This window comes from Stegodyphus dumicola, chromosome X1, assembly GCF_044657685.1.
Source record: "Stegodyphus dumicola isolate Sdum_Otavi_A_Nest chromosome X1, ASM4465768v1".
Lineage (NCBI taxonomy): Eukaryota > Metazoa > Arthropoda > Arachnida > Araneae > Eresidae > Stegodyphus > Stegodyphus dumicola.
The window spans coordinates 107,798,352-107,814,496 of NC_140780.1; the positions used below are offsets into that span (position 1 = coordinate 107,798,352).

General features: G+C 32.5%; 1 protein-coding gene across 2 annotated transcripts in view; it reads right to left on the minus strand.

Moving 5' to 3' along the window:
- The window catches only part of LOC118201296 (troponin T-like), a 32,443-nt gene extending 17,568 nt beyond the window's left edge, over positions 1 to 14,875 (minus strand). Inside the window, exons 1-3 of one of the 2 annotated variants that reach the window (XM_085807751.1) lie at positions 14,740 to 14,875; positions 12,839 to 12,890; positions 5,755 to 5,799 (exon numbers count right to left, since the gene is read on the minus strand). In XM_085807751.1, coding sequence (XP_085663877.1) covers positions 5,755 to 5,799; positions 12,839 to 12,864 — 71 coding nt within the window. In that variant the 5' untranslated portion in view covers positions 12,865 to 12,890; positions 14,740 to 14,875. Of the gene's footprint in view, positions 1 to 5,754; positions 5,800 to 12,838; positions 12,891 to 14,739 lie in introns of those variants that run through there. The other variant, XM_085807752.1, reaches the window with a different exon arrangement.
- Between the last annotated feature and the right edge of the window lie 1,270 nt (positions 14,876 to 16,145).

A 16,145-nucleotide genomic window follows, 5' to 3' on the forward strand; every position in this document is an offset into this window, starting at 1 on the left:
ATGGGTTTATTACAGCTATAAAAGATTATTACAATTTATAAAGTTCACAAATGGAGTCATTTTCTACTTATTCAGAGGATGTAAAAGCTCATTACATTTATGCAGTAGGAGAACTTTTACTTAATAAAGATCTAGACCGTAGAAAGCGAGTCATTGCATAATTTTTTGGAAAATCGGATACTAATGTTTATTTTTAATTAGAAAACTTCGAAATGCAGGATATCAATTTGTGGGGATTTTATGTGAATAATCTTCAGTCAAGAGGCATGAGAAAATGTAATCATCAGAAGTTCCCTGTTCCCCACATATGCAGATGTCTGAGTTCGGCATATTTCTTGCGTAAAAATATGTAGAAAAAGGTTCTTGTCCTGTTGTGTAGTAATTTAATGAAGGATTCGAGTCTAGAGGTGCGAAGCTTGCGTTGGGGATCAAGTTATATCTGCGTCTTCCCTGTGAAGCATTATTCCACAAATCTTGCCAATGCTTTGAAGAAAGTTATTTAAGTTGATACTTGAAATTTAGGCGAGGCCATGGATGGGTGATTTCAATACCATCTTAATTAACAGTTTCTTCTTCGGCTAATTCATCTGCCTAATCATTACCAAAATGGCCACAATGTCATTTGATCCATGACATTTGAATTTTGTAGTTTGAAATTAAAGCAAGAACATAATTTATGTTGGGAATCAATGGAAGGGAAGGTAAGAGATTCTAAATGCTAATATGACATATAACTTTTTTTTAACTTAAAAGGTACTTTCATCTTCCTGCCAGCAGGCCTTCGTGGTGTAATGCTAGCACACTCGGTGCGTATTCGAAAAGGTCCAGGCTCGAGTCCCGGCGAGGGCATTGCCCATTTTTCCCGTATCCTGCTTCAAAAAAGCCTAATGACTTTACAAACTTATAATATTATTTTTAATTTCTTACTAGAATTTCTGATTCTTAAACAATGACATTAGGAAGAGCAGTTAATCACATTCTGCACATTTTAATATAAAAAAATTATAAACAGTATTCATTAAAAGTATAAAAAACATAACAGAAGTGAATTTTTACAACAATTTCTCAATAAAGAATAGCCATCTCCCCCGACTAAGTTCTGAAATGTTCTTTCAACGTGATCTTAAACTTGTAAGCGTTTTCTAATTTCTGTGTCTTTTTCACTATTCATTTTAAAGTGAATTGAAATGTTGACAAGATTTTCTCTATCACAGAAGCGAAAGCGTTCAAGGAAATTTTTAAATATTCCAGAAATTTAGAATAAATTTTGCTGGACTGTTTCAAAATGCGAAAAATGAACAGTATAACTATTACTATCAGAAACAATTTTTAAATTCGAGAAACGTAATAATTCTTTTTTCATAGAAATTGGACTGCTTTGTTGTCAAATTACTGCCAAGGAACAAATCGAACTTTGTAATGATTTCAGCATTGCGATATTAATCCATTAAATGTTATCATGAAATATGTAAGAAATCCGATATCATTTAGCCAAATTCTCTTTCCTAGTTTGAAGCAAAATAATTCGTGGACAGCAAAGACCACATAATATCAGTAAAAAAATATAAAGAAACACTCAAATGATACGTTTATGTTAATCTACTGCCTATTGTTATATGAAACAAGACAATCAAATCTAAATCCTATTGGTGTTGATTGTACTCGTGCTGTAGTTTTTCGAAGCAATTTAATTAATCGTTGTTATGTTGCTGCATCTGTGATTAAGATTACAGCTTTCGTCACATTTTCTGTACTAAATATGTTGAAAATGTATTTATTATTTTTTATAACACTTTATAGTGATTATTCAATAGTGCATGATATAAATTTTAGAACGACGATCTTGTTAATATAGTTTAATAAATTTATGCTTTCCTTTTCTTTTTTTTTTTTTTTTTTTTTTTTTTTTCATTTTCGGCATACAGTTGGTTATAAACTCTTCGAAGGAAAAATTATTTCATTTTTCTTATTATTTAAAGATTAAATAAATATTTTGTCTCTTTGCTTATTATTTAAAGATTAAATAAATATTTTGTCTCTTTGCTTGGGGTTTTAAATAAAATTTTTAGAACCCTTCTCTCTAAAACATCTTTTATACATTGTTAGATTTTCGTTTTGTGAAACGGAAAAAATAAACTGCGCCTTCGCCAGACATTCCAATAACTAGCTGCATCAATACATGAGAAGAAAGCGCACGTATAAGCTCCTTATAAATTCTCAAAAATGGCTTTGCAATGACATTTAATTAGAATCTGTGTCTGTGAATTAGCGTACATGCAACGAAAAAAAATCACGCATTTTTGCATATACTTTCTCAATCCTAATCAATTTTAATAGCCATAACGTCATACATTTGATTCTTTTTTTTTTTTTGCATTATTTCACAGCCATGGCTTATGTCTATTATATTTATTGGTTATAGATAGATTTATATGACGAGAAAGCAACAATCACACCACCAGGTCCATAATACACACTGGAACACCTGAATACGATCTCCCTGAGCTCACTGAAAATAGTCCTACAAATTTTTTCTATTGTCAGCTTTGTAAGATCTTGCATTTGTTATCTCAAGTAGACCAAGCAACATTAATATTATCTGTCTCTTTCAAATGAAAGCAGTCATGCATGGCAATAAGCAAATTCCTTGCCTTTGAACATGCGTGCATTTAATTAAACATGCTGTACCTTTCTTATAAAAGCTATCACACGTTTTGAGTGATCTTATTTTAAAAGAAAAAGAGGAACAAATTAATATTAAACACTCTCAAGTTAAAAGGTTGTACAAAGACGCCCGTTTGCGTTAATCATATATTTTCCAGTTTGTTACTTTGTTACGTTGATAAATACCAGTACATTTATCATTTTTCTTGCTGTGCCAAGCAAAATTTATGTGAAAGAATTTCACTTTAAGATTATTTTCAGGGGGAAAGAATTTGTGGTTTCATGAGACTTTCAGCAGCCGAAAATCATAGATGATGGGTCAATGTAATAGGCTCATATAACTTACCTAATACTCGAATTAACCTATCTAATACAGACTAGTTTCTCCATTTCAAGATTATTTGAACATGGCTATGCACACAAGGGCTATTTGTCCAAGGGAAAATGCCTTTACGGAGGATTCTATAAGAGAAACAGGCTAGTGTTCGTGATGCACTTGGGAAAAACCACGAAAACCAACTATGCAACTGTTCTCGTGGACTTAGAAACCCAGTCAAACAACCAGTATTCAGTGCTCTTCACCACTCGGCTACAGGTAAGATTTCTCCGTTTCATTGGAGCGGCTCTAAACATCAGTGAATTAAGAATAAATCTGGACCTAATGATGAAATTAGTCCAGAAGGAATAAAGGAAGCTTTTAAATGTTAGAGATTAGTCCAGAAGGAATAAAGAAAGCTTTTAAATGTTAGAGATTAGTCCAGAAGGAATAAAGGAAGCTTTTACATGTTAGAGATCTTTGTTCGTTATGCCTTTGCAAGCACAATGGAATCCCTAAGTCGGCATGCATCGATAGTGCAACCCAAAGAGAAAAAAGAACCGAAATAGATAACAAAAATGCAAAATAAATTTCTTGAAAAATGAACTCCATACGATCAAATATCCATACTTATCAATCATTTTAGAACCGATATGGAGTATTCATGTAAAAATTAAACCGTCTGATTATATAGTTAACAACTGAAAAACAATAATAACTTTACATTAATAATCCAAAGAGATCAGGCAAATTAGCTTACATAAGGCAATAAAAGGGCCACAGTTTTATAAGCAAAACATTCCAGAGTTGGACTGATGTTGATACTAGTCTGGACTGCAAAGCAATCTTTTATTATTAGATATTAGAGTAAAAACGAATAATGAGCTGTGAACGATATCTGATGTTCCTGAATAGATTAGTTCATCACTGGAATAACAATCCAAAATGCGCTGTCTGATCAATAGTGACAGAGTAAGGCTTCATCAACATGCAATAGCAAAGTCCTAAACTGAACACAAAAACACTAACAATTAGATACATAAACTTTATTTTTCCGACTTAAAGCCCTGTATCTATGCTTCTTTTTCTTGTGTTTTGTTATATTTGGTGCAAATTCTGTAGTTTTGGTGCGTTCTGTAAGAATCTGATGCAGTACACGCTCCTTGCCATAAGCACACTTGTTCTGCCACTCCCAGGCTTGTTCTCAAAAGTCGAGCTGAAACAAGAATTACTAGAACTTGACAACATATATGGGATATAAGACTATGGTAAGAAAAGTATATAGGTATTTCCCAAAGGTACACCAGCTTTTAAGAAGTGGCTTGCTTCACTTTGCCCAGTTTCTGACAGCGCATCGATACATCATGACCTATATATACCATTCGGGACACCTTGAAAACAACCGGTGTTCATGCAGGGCAACCTGGTACCTGGATCACTATGTGCTCAGTTGCAGAGACACTGCAGAACACCATGTTCGTCAACCAGCAATGAAGCACATAAAAGCATGGACAGAAAATAGTTTTAAAAATTATTTCTCTCTTAAATACAAAAGTGATTAAATTAGCATCCCATGTAGCACATCAAGTGTGTTTGAATAACAATGAGCTAACTTCTGCCATAAAGTACTGCCAGCATTACATCCTACACATAACTTGTAGAATCATTAGGTTTATTTTGGAGCTGGATATGTGAAAAATGAGCAATGTCCTCGCAGCATTCCAAGTCCAGATCTGATTGCTAGCTGGATGTGATTTCAATTGCACTACAGCGCGATTGGGAGTGTGTCATATTACAATGTTAATTCTTTTCTAGCAGTCTTAGATACATATGACAGTTGGTCGGAGTCAGAGACAGCATCATTCTACCAAGACATTAGGTGGTATAGTCTCGTGTCCCCGCCTACCTAGCATTAGGAAGTACATCAAATAACACTGTAAGATATTGTAGTCGTTGTGAACACAATTACATAATCTAAATAATTATTACATTATTGCCGCAACTCAAATTACTTACAATAGTACTCATTACAAATACACATACACTTACATTGAATAGATTATTAGAACATACACTTACAATAGTACACATTACAAATACATTTTACAAAGACAACACTTTACAGACTTTTCGGAAATTTACAAACACTGCGCGGCATCCAAATACGGTAGTAGTACAGGGAGTTAAACTTCTAGTAATAAACTAAGCGAATATTAAAAAAATTTTACTTTTTGAAACAAAAAGAGGATCTTCAAAATTAGAACCAAAATCTAAGGTATCTGTTAGTAAAATGTTGCCAGAGCAATAGAAATATGTTGGTGCAAAAAAGAGCTATTTAGAACTTCAGCTGCAAGTATATTAAAATCCCTAAATATTTGGCAAAAATGCGCAAAGGAATTTGAACTGTTGATGCGGTAAGAAAATCAGCCCAATTAAACTATAAGAAATAAAATTCAACTTTAGATACGTTGATTTTAAAAAAGACTATTCATTTCATTAATGTAATGCAACCGTATACGTTCCATGAAGTTATCATTTCTTGAATTTCATACGCCCTTTATAAAAGTCAACATCAATTCAAGATTAAGTTGCTTGACAGAATAAACTTATCATTGAAAATTATAATTAATGTTCTTTGACCATGTGAGTTTTTGAAGCATATGTATTAGCTGGTATACAGGGATATTATTTATGCTTTTAGACCTTCCCCCTATTTTTTTTAAATGTCTTTGCTAATTTAAAAGGATTTCACACTGGACAAATTGATTACGTACTTCCCTTCAGCTCCAGTTTCTTCTTCCTCCTCCTCCTCCTCTTCACTAAAATAAAAATTGAGAAGCACTTTTGAATAAAAGAGGAAGATAAGTAATCTTAAAATACATTTTAGGTATAACATCGAAACAATTTATGACTGACTGCTGTTATTACGTCAATTTCAAGGCAGCTTTATTTCATAGTTACTTTAATTGCAATGTAAATGTTGCTCTCAGAATTCTGCAAACATACTTTTATTCCAGAAAGATATTCTTTTTCTCTGAGGCTCTATTTTCATCGAATTTATTATAATAAAATTCGACAATTATTATTTTTTAAGCCGAACTCTAAAACAAATCAGAACAAAGAAATGAATTTCATATTCTGCTCTTCAAATCGTGGTTTGTTGTTTACAGAATTCTGAAGTCAAACTATAAAATGAAACTGCTGCTTTATATATAAAAGTGGGGAAGCAACAAATATTGTTATACAGGCAGGAATATCATTATTATCTCTTGCAATTTTACACACTAATTAGCCTTACACTGAGAGAAAACCGGCAGCATTGGGTATATAGAATTTGTTTTTAACTTCTGCTTACAGGAAGCAAATTTATGGGCTTTTAATGCCGGAAGTCATGTTAAATGAAATGATTGGCACTTCGCTGGGGTACTGACTGCATTTCCATTTTTGAATGAACAGTTTTGAATATTTATTTAAATTAAACAGTTTTGGACATGTTTGGCGGAATATTCAAACGACTTCTTTTGACAGCGATTACAAGTGATAATAACTCATCGAAATCATGTATTGAATTATTCCTGTACTATAAAACTACAACGATTTAAAATATAAGAGCAACAACAGTATTGAAATATATGACAATATTTGGCTGAAAGAGTGATAAATTAAATACTCCATAACTTTTCGAAGGACTGTAAAATTACTTTATATTAGAGGGATTAGTATGAGCTCTAAAAAAATAATAACATTATCGAGAATGATCATTAAATCATTCAGATATTAACAACTATTATTGCAAAGGAAACAAGTAAATATAGTTTTAATTACATTACTAGGAAACTTTACCGACATTACTTAGAAAGTATAACTATACTCTTTTGTTTTACAGTTTCAACATTAAACCTAAAAATTTCTCTTTCTTCGGAATAGGTAAATCAGAAAAGTATGCACTCGAATATGCTTAGTTGTCGCTTAGTTCGTAAAACAGTAAGTAAACTATTACATATCAATAGTAAATATGCTTCGTAGTAAAAGAATTTATTGATTTTTAAGCCCATTTCTTGTGCAAATGCTAAGTAAAATAGTCCTTAATTCTAGAATTTCTTTCTCTTTCTCTTACTCCCTCAGCTAATAGCATACTATTTTGTGAAAGAGAAAAGACTAGCAAATGGTAACTTAAGAAAGAAAGTAAAATAGAGGATTCTGAAGTGAAGTTTTGAGCCTGTGTTAGGAAAAATTGAAATTTTATGAGCAAGAAAAGAGCGTGGCACTTATAAGAGTGCAGTAATAGTTTGTTCATTGGTTTAAAGTACATAAAAGGGGAAAATATAGTTCATCTAAACAAGTGATACTATTTTTCAAACCCGCACGCGGTTCTCCATGTGCATTGCAGGGTAACATTGACGTCATGAGCGTAAACATCCGTCAGTTGAAACACGCTATCATCTACCACCCCCTTCTTTCTTGAATATTTCTAGAATTCATAGCATGATTCAAGAAGAATTTTTTCCCTCTCCGAAAAAAAGCATTCTTCAGCAGTCTGGCGCGCATCCTTGTTGCGAGTAGCGAATTTTCTGCCGTTAAGCGAAATCCCCTTTAATAAAGATTGCAATCGCTATTCAAAACTTCGCTGAGGGTATGTTTCCCTATTAATTTTATTTATATTAGAATTATTTTATTCCTGTAACTTCAGTAATGCGTGAAATTCTCTTGCTTTGTATTTTAAGGAAAAAGTTCTCAAAAGCGCTTTTTTCATTTAAGTTCCTTCAGCAAACTTAAATACTTTATTGATTCATAGTCCTGATATTGAAAATAAATTTTTTTCCATTTCTAATGCAAGATTTGTCTCGTTTATCCTCCCTTCACATTTATATGTATTAAATCAATGGGAAAATAATGCCAAGAAAGCAGATTTTAGACACTGTAGTAAACTAAATCGCACATTTTACCTTATTTATAATATACAAAATCGCACATGAGAAAAAAAGCTTTTGAAATTTCGGAAATCGAAAATTTTCGTATGAAAAACTACTGCTTTGCATACACATAGTTTGTAACGTGATGGATTTTAAATAATTAAAATAGGAAAGAAGTTGAGTTTAGATATTAATTTATGCAAGCACAAATTCCTCAAAAGCTTTATTTTCGTCCTATAGCTATTTTTTTAAATAATTAAATAGAGGTCTTACAGAGGCAAATAAGCTATTTACACGTTAATTCCCTTAATAAATCTATAGAATTAAAACAGTTAAAATCGTATTCATAAAACACTCAGATATTTTCAAAGCAGCCGCTGCTTCTCAGTATATTGCGAGAAATTTTTCAGAAGGTGTATAACTTTATCTTCATTTTAACCTATTTGAAAAGTTTAAAGTAGAGTTTAAAGAGGAGTAGTACAAATTTTGCGATGGACCTTCCCAAAGAGCTTATATAGATTTCGTTGTTGTTACATTATTTCAAAGAAAATTTCGAAATATCTTACATTTTTATGTAACTCGGATCGTTATTCCTAAGATTCAGAAGTTTGATATTTGAAAGTTGGATTATTTTGCGTTACCCAAATCTGCATTACTAGAATAAACAGTTTTTTAAGAGGTGGGACTGATTTCCTAGTCAGCCAGTTTTTACTGGTTAGTATCGATTAGCAAGATTAGGTTCTTTTCGAAAAAATGCTATTTATCATTGTCGATATTAAAAATATAATCTTTTCTGTTGGCATCGTTTCATCTTCTGTACGTGGGTGAGAAGAGTTAAAAAATTATTTTTCTTCCGGAAATAATTTTAAACCATTTTTTATTTGATCTTTGGACTACTTAAAGCTATATTTCATAGGATTTATGTTTTTAGGAGGAAATCTGTTTCTGAGGTTTTGTGGTGTAGCAATAATTATGGTTCTAAATGAGCAAAACATTTGTAGTTTCTTCCCCGCCCCCAACTTGAGAATCTATCTTTTTATAGGCATTGGCCACTACTAAGGCAGCAAGCGATTCTCTTAATTACGGATGCACCTAATAGATGGTGCATCAATGCCTCCTATGAAGGAACGGACAAGCTACAACCAGACCTTCTCCGGGATTGGAACCTGAACCCTTCGGTACGGCAATCAGAGTCACTAACAACTTTACGGTCTGGGCGGCAAATATTTGTAGTTAGTACCGGGATTATTCAGGGTGGCCATCATGGTTTCTCAAAATTTTTTAATTACCTTTCAATTACCGTGACTTTTTTCTAAACAATTTTTCTTCTTAACCCCCAACCCTTCTTATATTGAACTCATATGTTTTGATTTATTTCACTTCTCTGACAGTTACATCAGAACAAGACCACGAAATTTATCGTTGCAAGGAGTACAAGATTGCGCCTGTCGTTGGCAAAAGCCTTAAGCACCATACAGGTGGACTTTGCTCAGTTCGCCCGAAATTTTGATAGAGAGCATCCGGGGGGACGGGTCCGAGAATTTCCCACCACCTCTTACCCTACCTCAACCTCTCCAGAAGACTTTCGGCTAGCCGCATATTTAGAGTGCCTCCATGCCGCACAGACACTGTCTATTTACAAACATCTATGCCTTGTCCAGTATTCGAATCCATGCCCTTCGGTCCGGCAGACAGCGTTCATAACCATTATATCGGTTGGCCGGTTTGCACACATATACCTAACTTAATAGCATAGTTTTGTTTAACGGGCATTAAAGTCACATAGTTTTATTAAATTAGTATACAATTTAATCAATTAATTAATTACATTAAAAAGAATTATTTTTTAACATTTTACTCATGCATATGATGAGCAACAAAACAGTACTTTAATTTCTTTGTAATACAAGTTACATATACCTACAGTAAATACTAATATTAAAATACTAAACATTATTAGTATTACAGTTTCAACAATAATGCCTCATTATGAAATCTATACGATGGATGAATTCTCGGGAAATTCAACAGCTTGTCAGTATTACAATCAAGCTATCTGTAGGCTATTTCAGCTTTTTTCTACAGTTTACATGCAACACTAAAACCACGTTTCACTAATTACGATTTCGGTAATGACATAACAACGAAGAAAACATGCTGTTTTGTATGTAATATGTTGAATTTATTCGATAAATGATGTTCAGTGTTATTATATAATCATCATAAATGGTTTGCCATTACTGCTTTCGCCTTAAAAATTGCTTCCATTATAACTGGATAATTAAAACGTTGATGGTGTTGTTGAACCACCCTTGAGGAACATTGTCTTAGAGTCCTCTGCTGAACTTTCTCGTTTGGGAATATTTTAATAAATCATCATTCGTGTACATAGAATGACATATTATCTATTTCGATATACTTGAACCCTTTAATCAGGTATACTTTAATTAAGAGTAATTTGTCTTTGACATGAATTTATCCAAATAACTTACAAGACTTACATGTAAGAAATTTTAAATTTTCAAGGTACTAAAAAATGTATTTACTTAAGCACTCCGCCTTAAGCAAAATCGAATTTTAAATTCTTTTGCTTCAGCATTCATTTATGAAATTCATCTCTTTCAAAAACTGACTAAAAATCACACTCAAATAGTTTATGTATTTACTCTATTTTTTATTTAAATTTCTCAGTAGTTAAAGCCATAATATAGACTGGAAAAAATATCATAATTTTGTGACAGAGTAACAACAAACGTATGAAATAAATAAATCGCTTATAAACACTGAAATAACTGACATTTTTTTTTAAACCTGATTCGAATTTCATTACAAGAATACTTTGCCTAAGTAGTTCATGAGTACAAGTATATCTCTACGAATATAAAAACGCAATTAAACAGATTTTTAACATTTTAGGAGAATAATTCATTATTACAAGGTACAACGCTACCTTATTACTTTAGAAAGGATGTTTTCATAATGTATTTTTTGAAGATAACTAGTTTGTATTCGGTTGTGGGTCAGAAAAATCATGAATATGAGATACATTCGATTTATCCAGTGCTCCTGACTCCAAATTAAGATGAAGCAATGATGTTGACAGCTAGTTAATTTATTTTTAAAGAAGCAAACATCAATCTCATTGCGGTAATGAATGGCTAATTAATTTTTCAATATTCTTTCAATATATCTCACTAAAGCTGTATGTAAAAGTAGTATTTGGGAGGCGTATAAGAATAGCAGAAACCTCCTGCGAGATTTTTAGTTTTGACGCTACAGTGACTTCAGTTGAAAAAGAAAAGCTCTTACCATCAACCTCAAAGCCAAAGCCTAATACAGTACATAACTTCCAACAAAATTCTCTTAACATACGTATGGTATTTGCTGGATCGTGGCTTGAGATTTTCATGTAGATATCGAATGGCGTGAGTTATCCAGAAATATTTTTCTTCCTTGTTTTCTTTCGAATTGTAATGGGATATTTGAACTGGGAAGGATTTGATGAGAAGAGAACAGTTTAACAAAAGACAAGATGTTTGCCTGCGAATCATACGTAGAAATATTTTCAGTTGATAAACCATAAAGAATGGTTATCTATAAATAAGAACTCTTCTCTGTAATTTGAAGATGATATTTCTTTTGTTTTGTTCAGTTTTGTTCACGGATACAAATTTATTTTACTCCTGTAGCAAGTCGGAGTTAACTTAAAGAAAGTTCTTCAAGCACACAATAATGTAATTATGCTGTCTCTCGACTGCAAGCATTTTGAAATAGTTGCCTGAATATTTATGCTGTAACTTGATTGATTTCTAATTTTCCAATAGAAGCTTGGCAAGTGACTTACAACTTGGTGTACAAGCAGAAATCATGAAAACAAGCATAAGTGTGTGAATCATCTAGATTTAAATATCTGTATCGCGCTGTAAAACAGTTTTAAATTTAGTAATAATTATAAATATTTCTGTAACTATTTTAATATTTTGTACAGTAATATTTATTTATGACTTGCAGATTCTTTTTTTTTTTTTTTTTTTTTTTTTGGTAAATTTATGGCACTTTGACTGTACACTATCATCTCAAAAGGTTTCTAATATTTTTAAGCAGTACTGTTGTCGTAAAAAATCAGTAAAAAGCACCTTTTAAGGTGAAAAACTGTCCTTTCTTGTCCGCTATTACGTACTGTTACGAATTACGAGTTTCCATTAGTTTAAATCGAAATAGATGCGACTATAGGCAAGCATGCTCAGTCAACATTTGGGATTCTGTATACTTTTATACGTACTGCTATACAGAGTGTCTTCTAGAAGTATGTGGTCAGTCATTGAATTAATTAAAATCTCACAGTTTGCCTATGGTTTTGATAAAAATCTCAGATCTACTGAAGGAGTCACATGAGCAATTTTGATGAATGGAATGTCCTCTCTCTCTTTGGTCTCTGCAGTGTGAATGCCTCCTTCTTGTGCAGTAGGTTTGATTTTTACTCTCCGGCTAGGCCACAGTGGACCGAAATCTACTGTAACACTACTCTGGTAGCCATAGCTTTCAAATTTTCACTGACGGTATTCCTGATTTGATGCTTATTACTTCCGATCAATTCAAGCACCGCTCCGGATAGTATTATTTCGATTATGGCAAAGCACGCAAGGACTGGTTTCCTAGGGTGGGTGTTTTTGTAGAGGCTCCTTGCAGAGGAAATTAGCTGTTATTTCGTTACACTTAAACTATCCATACCGTTCTGAAATCAGTGAAGATGGCTACATTTTGAGAAGTATTTCTGATAAGCTAGTAATATTTATTAAAATACCTGCTTTAAATTAATGCAGGAGATCATCTGGCACTGCATATTAATCACTGCTCTAAAGGAATAGTATGTTCGATTTGGGTACTATAGCTCACATCTGTGTAAGACAATGAAATTCAAAAGAATGAAAATATTAATTCTTACCTGTACTCTTTATTATCATCAGCCATATCCTATCTGAGAGCGGCCGAGCAAACTGAAAAATAGAGTAGAAAGTTAAAAGCAGTATGTTACAATGGCTTAAATGCTCAATATATTTTTATTAATATTCAATAACTTAATTATTGATGCTTAAGAAAAAAATCCAAATTTAACAACTATCCACGTAAGGCTACAGAAAGAAATATTTGATATGAGGGAGAAACCTTGGAACATTAAAAACCTTCCAGAGTATTTTCATTTAAATTATTATAAATAAAATCCTGACGAACGATAAGGAAACTAACATATTCAGGAAGAATAGATTTTTGATTTTTTTTACAGTAGTATACATGGGAAATTTCTATTTCTTTTTAATCTAAATTTTCCAAATATGGATTTAATTCATTTAGTATTCCTGTGCAGTTGCCCTAATGCTAACCTATAGAGTCGTTAAAACAGACAAACAACTTATCACCACGTTTTACTTCTACAGTACAGTAAACATGAACTTCAAGTTTTAAAATAAACCTTTTTATTAAATGTAAGCCTGACGATTACACAAAACTAATAGTAACAGAAAACCAAATCCCGAGGCTTGCGAAAATTTCAGAATAAATCTTCAAGTAAAATTACAATATTATATACAAAGCAACACATGCCTACTAAGCTTTGGATCAGACCTCGATCTTTCTATGAAGCACTGACAGCTAGTGAAGTTAAAGCCAATTAAGAATTCATTCTCACGGAGAAGTAATAGAGTGATCAGTCAGAGGGCAAAGGCTTTCTCTGGAATTCAAGAGCTCTGCTGTTATGTACATTAACTAATTTGCATCCGGTGAGAGTTGACGAACGTCGAAATGATAATAAAAAGCAAAGTAATAAGATAATTGTTTTAGTACTACAGACCATCTCTTTATTTTGTCCTTTGAAAAGTGAGAAAAGCCTTTCTTTTTCCCTTTGATAATTGGTTTATTACGACGATACTCTTTTTCTTTTCCCTTTGTTATTCACGAAACTGCGCTACTCTGCTATATTTATTTATATAGTAGAAGCTAATTTACTCGAAATTTTGCCAGAATTTATGGTTACTTATATGTCTAATTCAGCATTTTATATTATCATTGTAAGTCTTGATGTTTTCTAGAAATTCCATCTATGCAAATACTATAAGAAGATGGTCGCTGAATTATCAAACATAATGTTTTCTTTTATTGCAACCCATCAATTGCATTTAAATTTTCAAATTACAAAATATCCACTCGATAATGAACTAACATTTTACATTAGGTTTTAATAATAAAAAATAAACAAACCAATTGCAATGGAAATTATCACTAATGCAACTATATTAATCACGTTGAAACCCTGCTTTATCTGCATATAATATCTCTTCATTAATTAACCAACAATCGGGTGGACACTGTACATACTACGCTTTATAGTTACAATATACATCCAACAGATTAAAATATTAAAAATAGTCGTAGCATTTTTAATTTGTTTTTAAGTCACGGAACGGAGTTTTCTCGTAAGTAGAGAATCTGATTGAAAGATTCACAAGAATAACTAAGTCGTTCATTATTAGACTAAATAACGAGCGTTCTACCTCGAGATGACCATTTGAATTTTACAAAATGGAAAGCCTGCATTCGTTATTGAGTTGCTGTTTATACTCGAATGTTGAAGAAACTCTTCTTTCTCATGCCTTATTACAGTTTGACGTTTTTAAAGCAAGCAGTAACTCTCTTTGTTTCATAAATATATTTATTTTACAGCATATAATTAGCAGCGCTTCGATATATGTATTAATTCTAAACATATAATTTCAAATCTTATAGTTTAATGATATACTATCGAAGCATTAGTTATATATCACATTAGTTAGGAGAGCAAGCACTACTTACCGGCTGTCAAAAAAGGATGAAGCAATCCTCGGTTCGAAAGAGGTGGAAGACTACTGACCAACGCCAGAATATTTCAGTTGAAAACTTTCCCTCTGCTATATTTATCGCACGCGACTGCCAGTGGTCCCTGCCACCCACATGCGTCTCCACCTTTTGCCGGCTATATTTATTTCATTTACTCAGCTACAAGTAAAATCCGAGAAAGGAAGTGGCAATCTTGCTCACTTCGCTCGCTTTCTCATCATTTTCTTCAATTCCTCCTCAACTTTCAAACGGAATTAACCGCGTTCATAATCACCTAATTATCTTTGGACTCATTAGAAACGACAGAACTTTAATTTGCTTTCTTAATACATTCATTGTCTCTTTCTTTAGAAGATTTTTTTTTCTTTGCACAGTGAAATAACTTTCCGTACTTTATATGCGCGAATTTTACATTTATCAAATAAAAGTGTACGATCGGTTAAAGTGGAACTTTGCTTCCTAAGGAATAGGATGAAAAATGAGAGCGCCCTGCACACTTGCACGAGTTAAGAATTTTATCATTGGGTAAAAGTTCCTACTCGGTCAGTAGAGTAACTTTTATTCACACCTAATTAATTCAACATTTACCTTTCGGGTTAATGATGTAAGTAAAATATACGTAAATTTACAGGGCTCACTTTTATCTGTTAATTACTTATCTGAATGCCAGAATGCCGTGAACAAGAAAGCATCAAATTGAGCTGCTAATTAAGTTTTACGAAAGTTAGAATGTAAATAAATATATATCTAGCTTGTTTATATCAGGGGAAATTTTTATTATATTTGAATTTTATCGTCGCACTCATGCTATATTTAATTAAAAGGATTACCATACCCACTACATTTGTAAGTAAAATATTACTGGCGGTCTTCTTCCTAGAATTGTTTCCTGACCTCTTTAACATTCCGGCAAACATCATAATTTTAGTATTACCTGATACACTTCTAATAATTTTGGTAATATTCCAGTAAGTTTATGTTTTGCTGAGCAGTAACACTATTTCTGTGCACTTTCTCTCTTTCCACCGACAGCGAGGCAGCCGATCCACTGGGACAGTTAGCATATCGGCCAGATAGCCCAGCTGACCGAAATAACTTGGTCCACATAGTACACTTTGGTGCATATTGTGTTCAAGACGAATGCTTATTTCTGTGCACGATTTTAAGCAGGTTTATTGTAAAATTATACAATCTTTTTCATTCTCTGCATAATAAAAATTTCGGTCATATTATTTTTAGTTGTTGCGTTTTAATAATGGTGTTAATTATACTATTGTGCGTGTTATGCCGTAAGTGCTACCTAAACTTTGCATCTCTCTTGTTCTCTACTAGGAAACATTAATGTTCCTAAATATTTACAGCAAGCGCAACATGTACAGCAT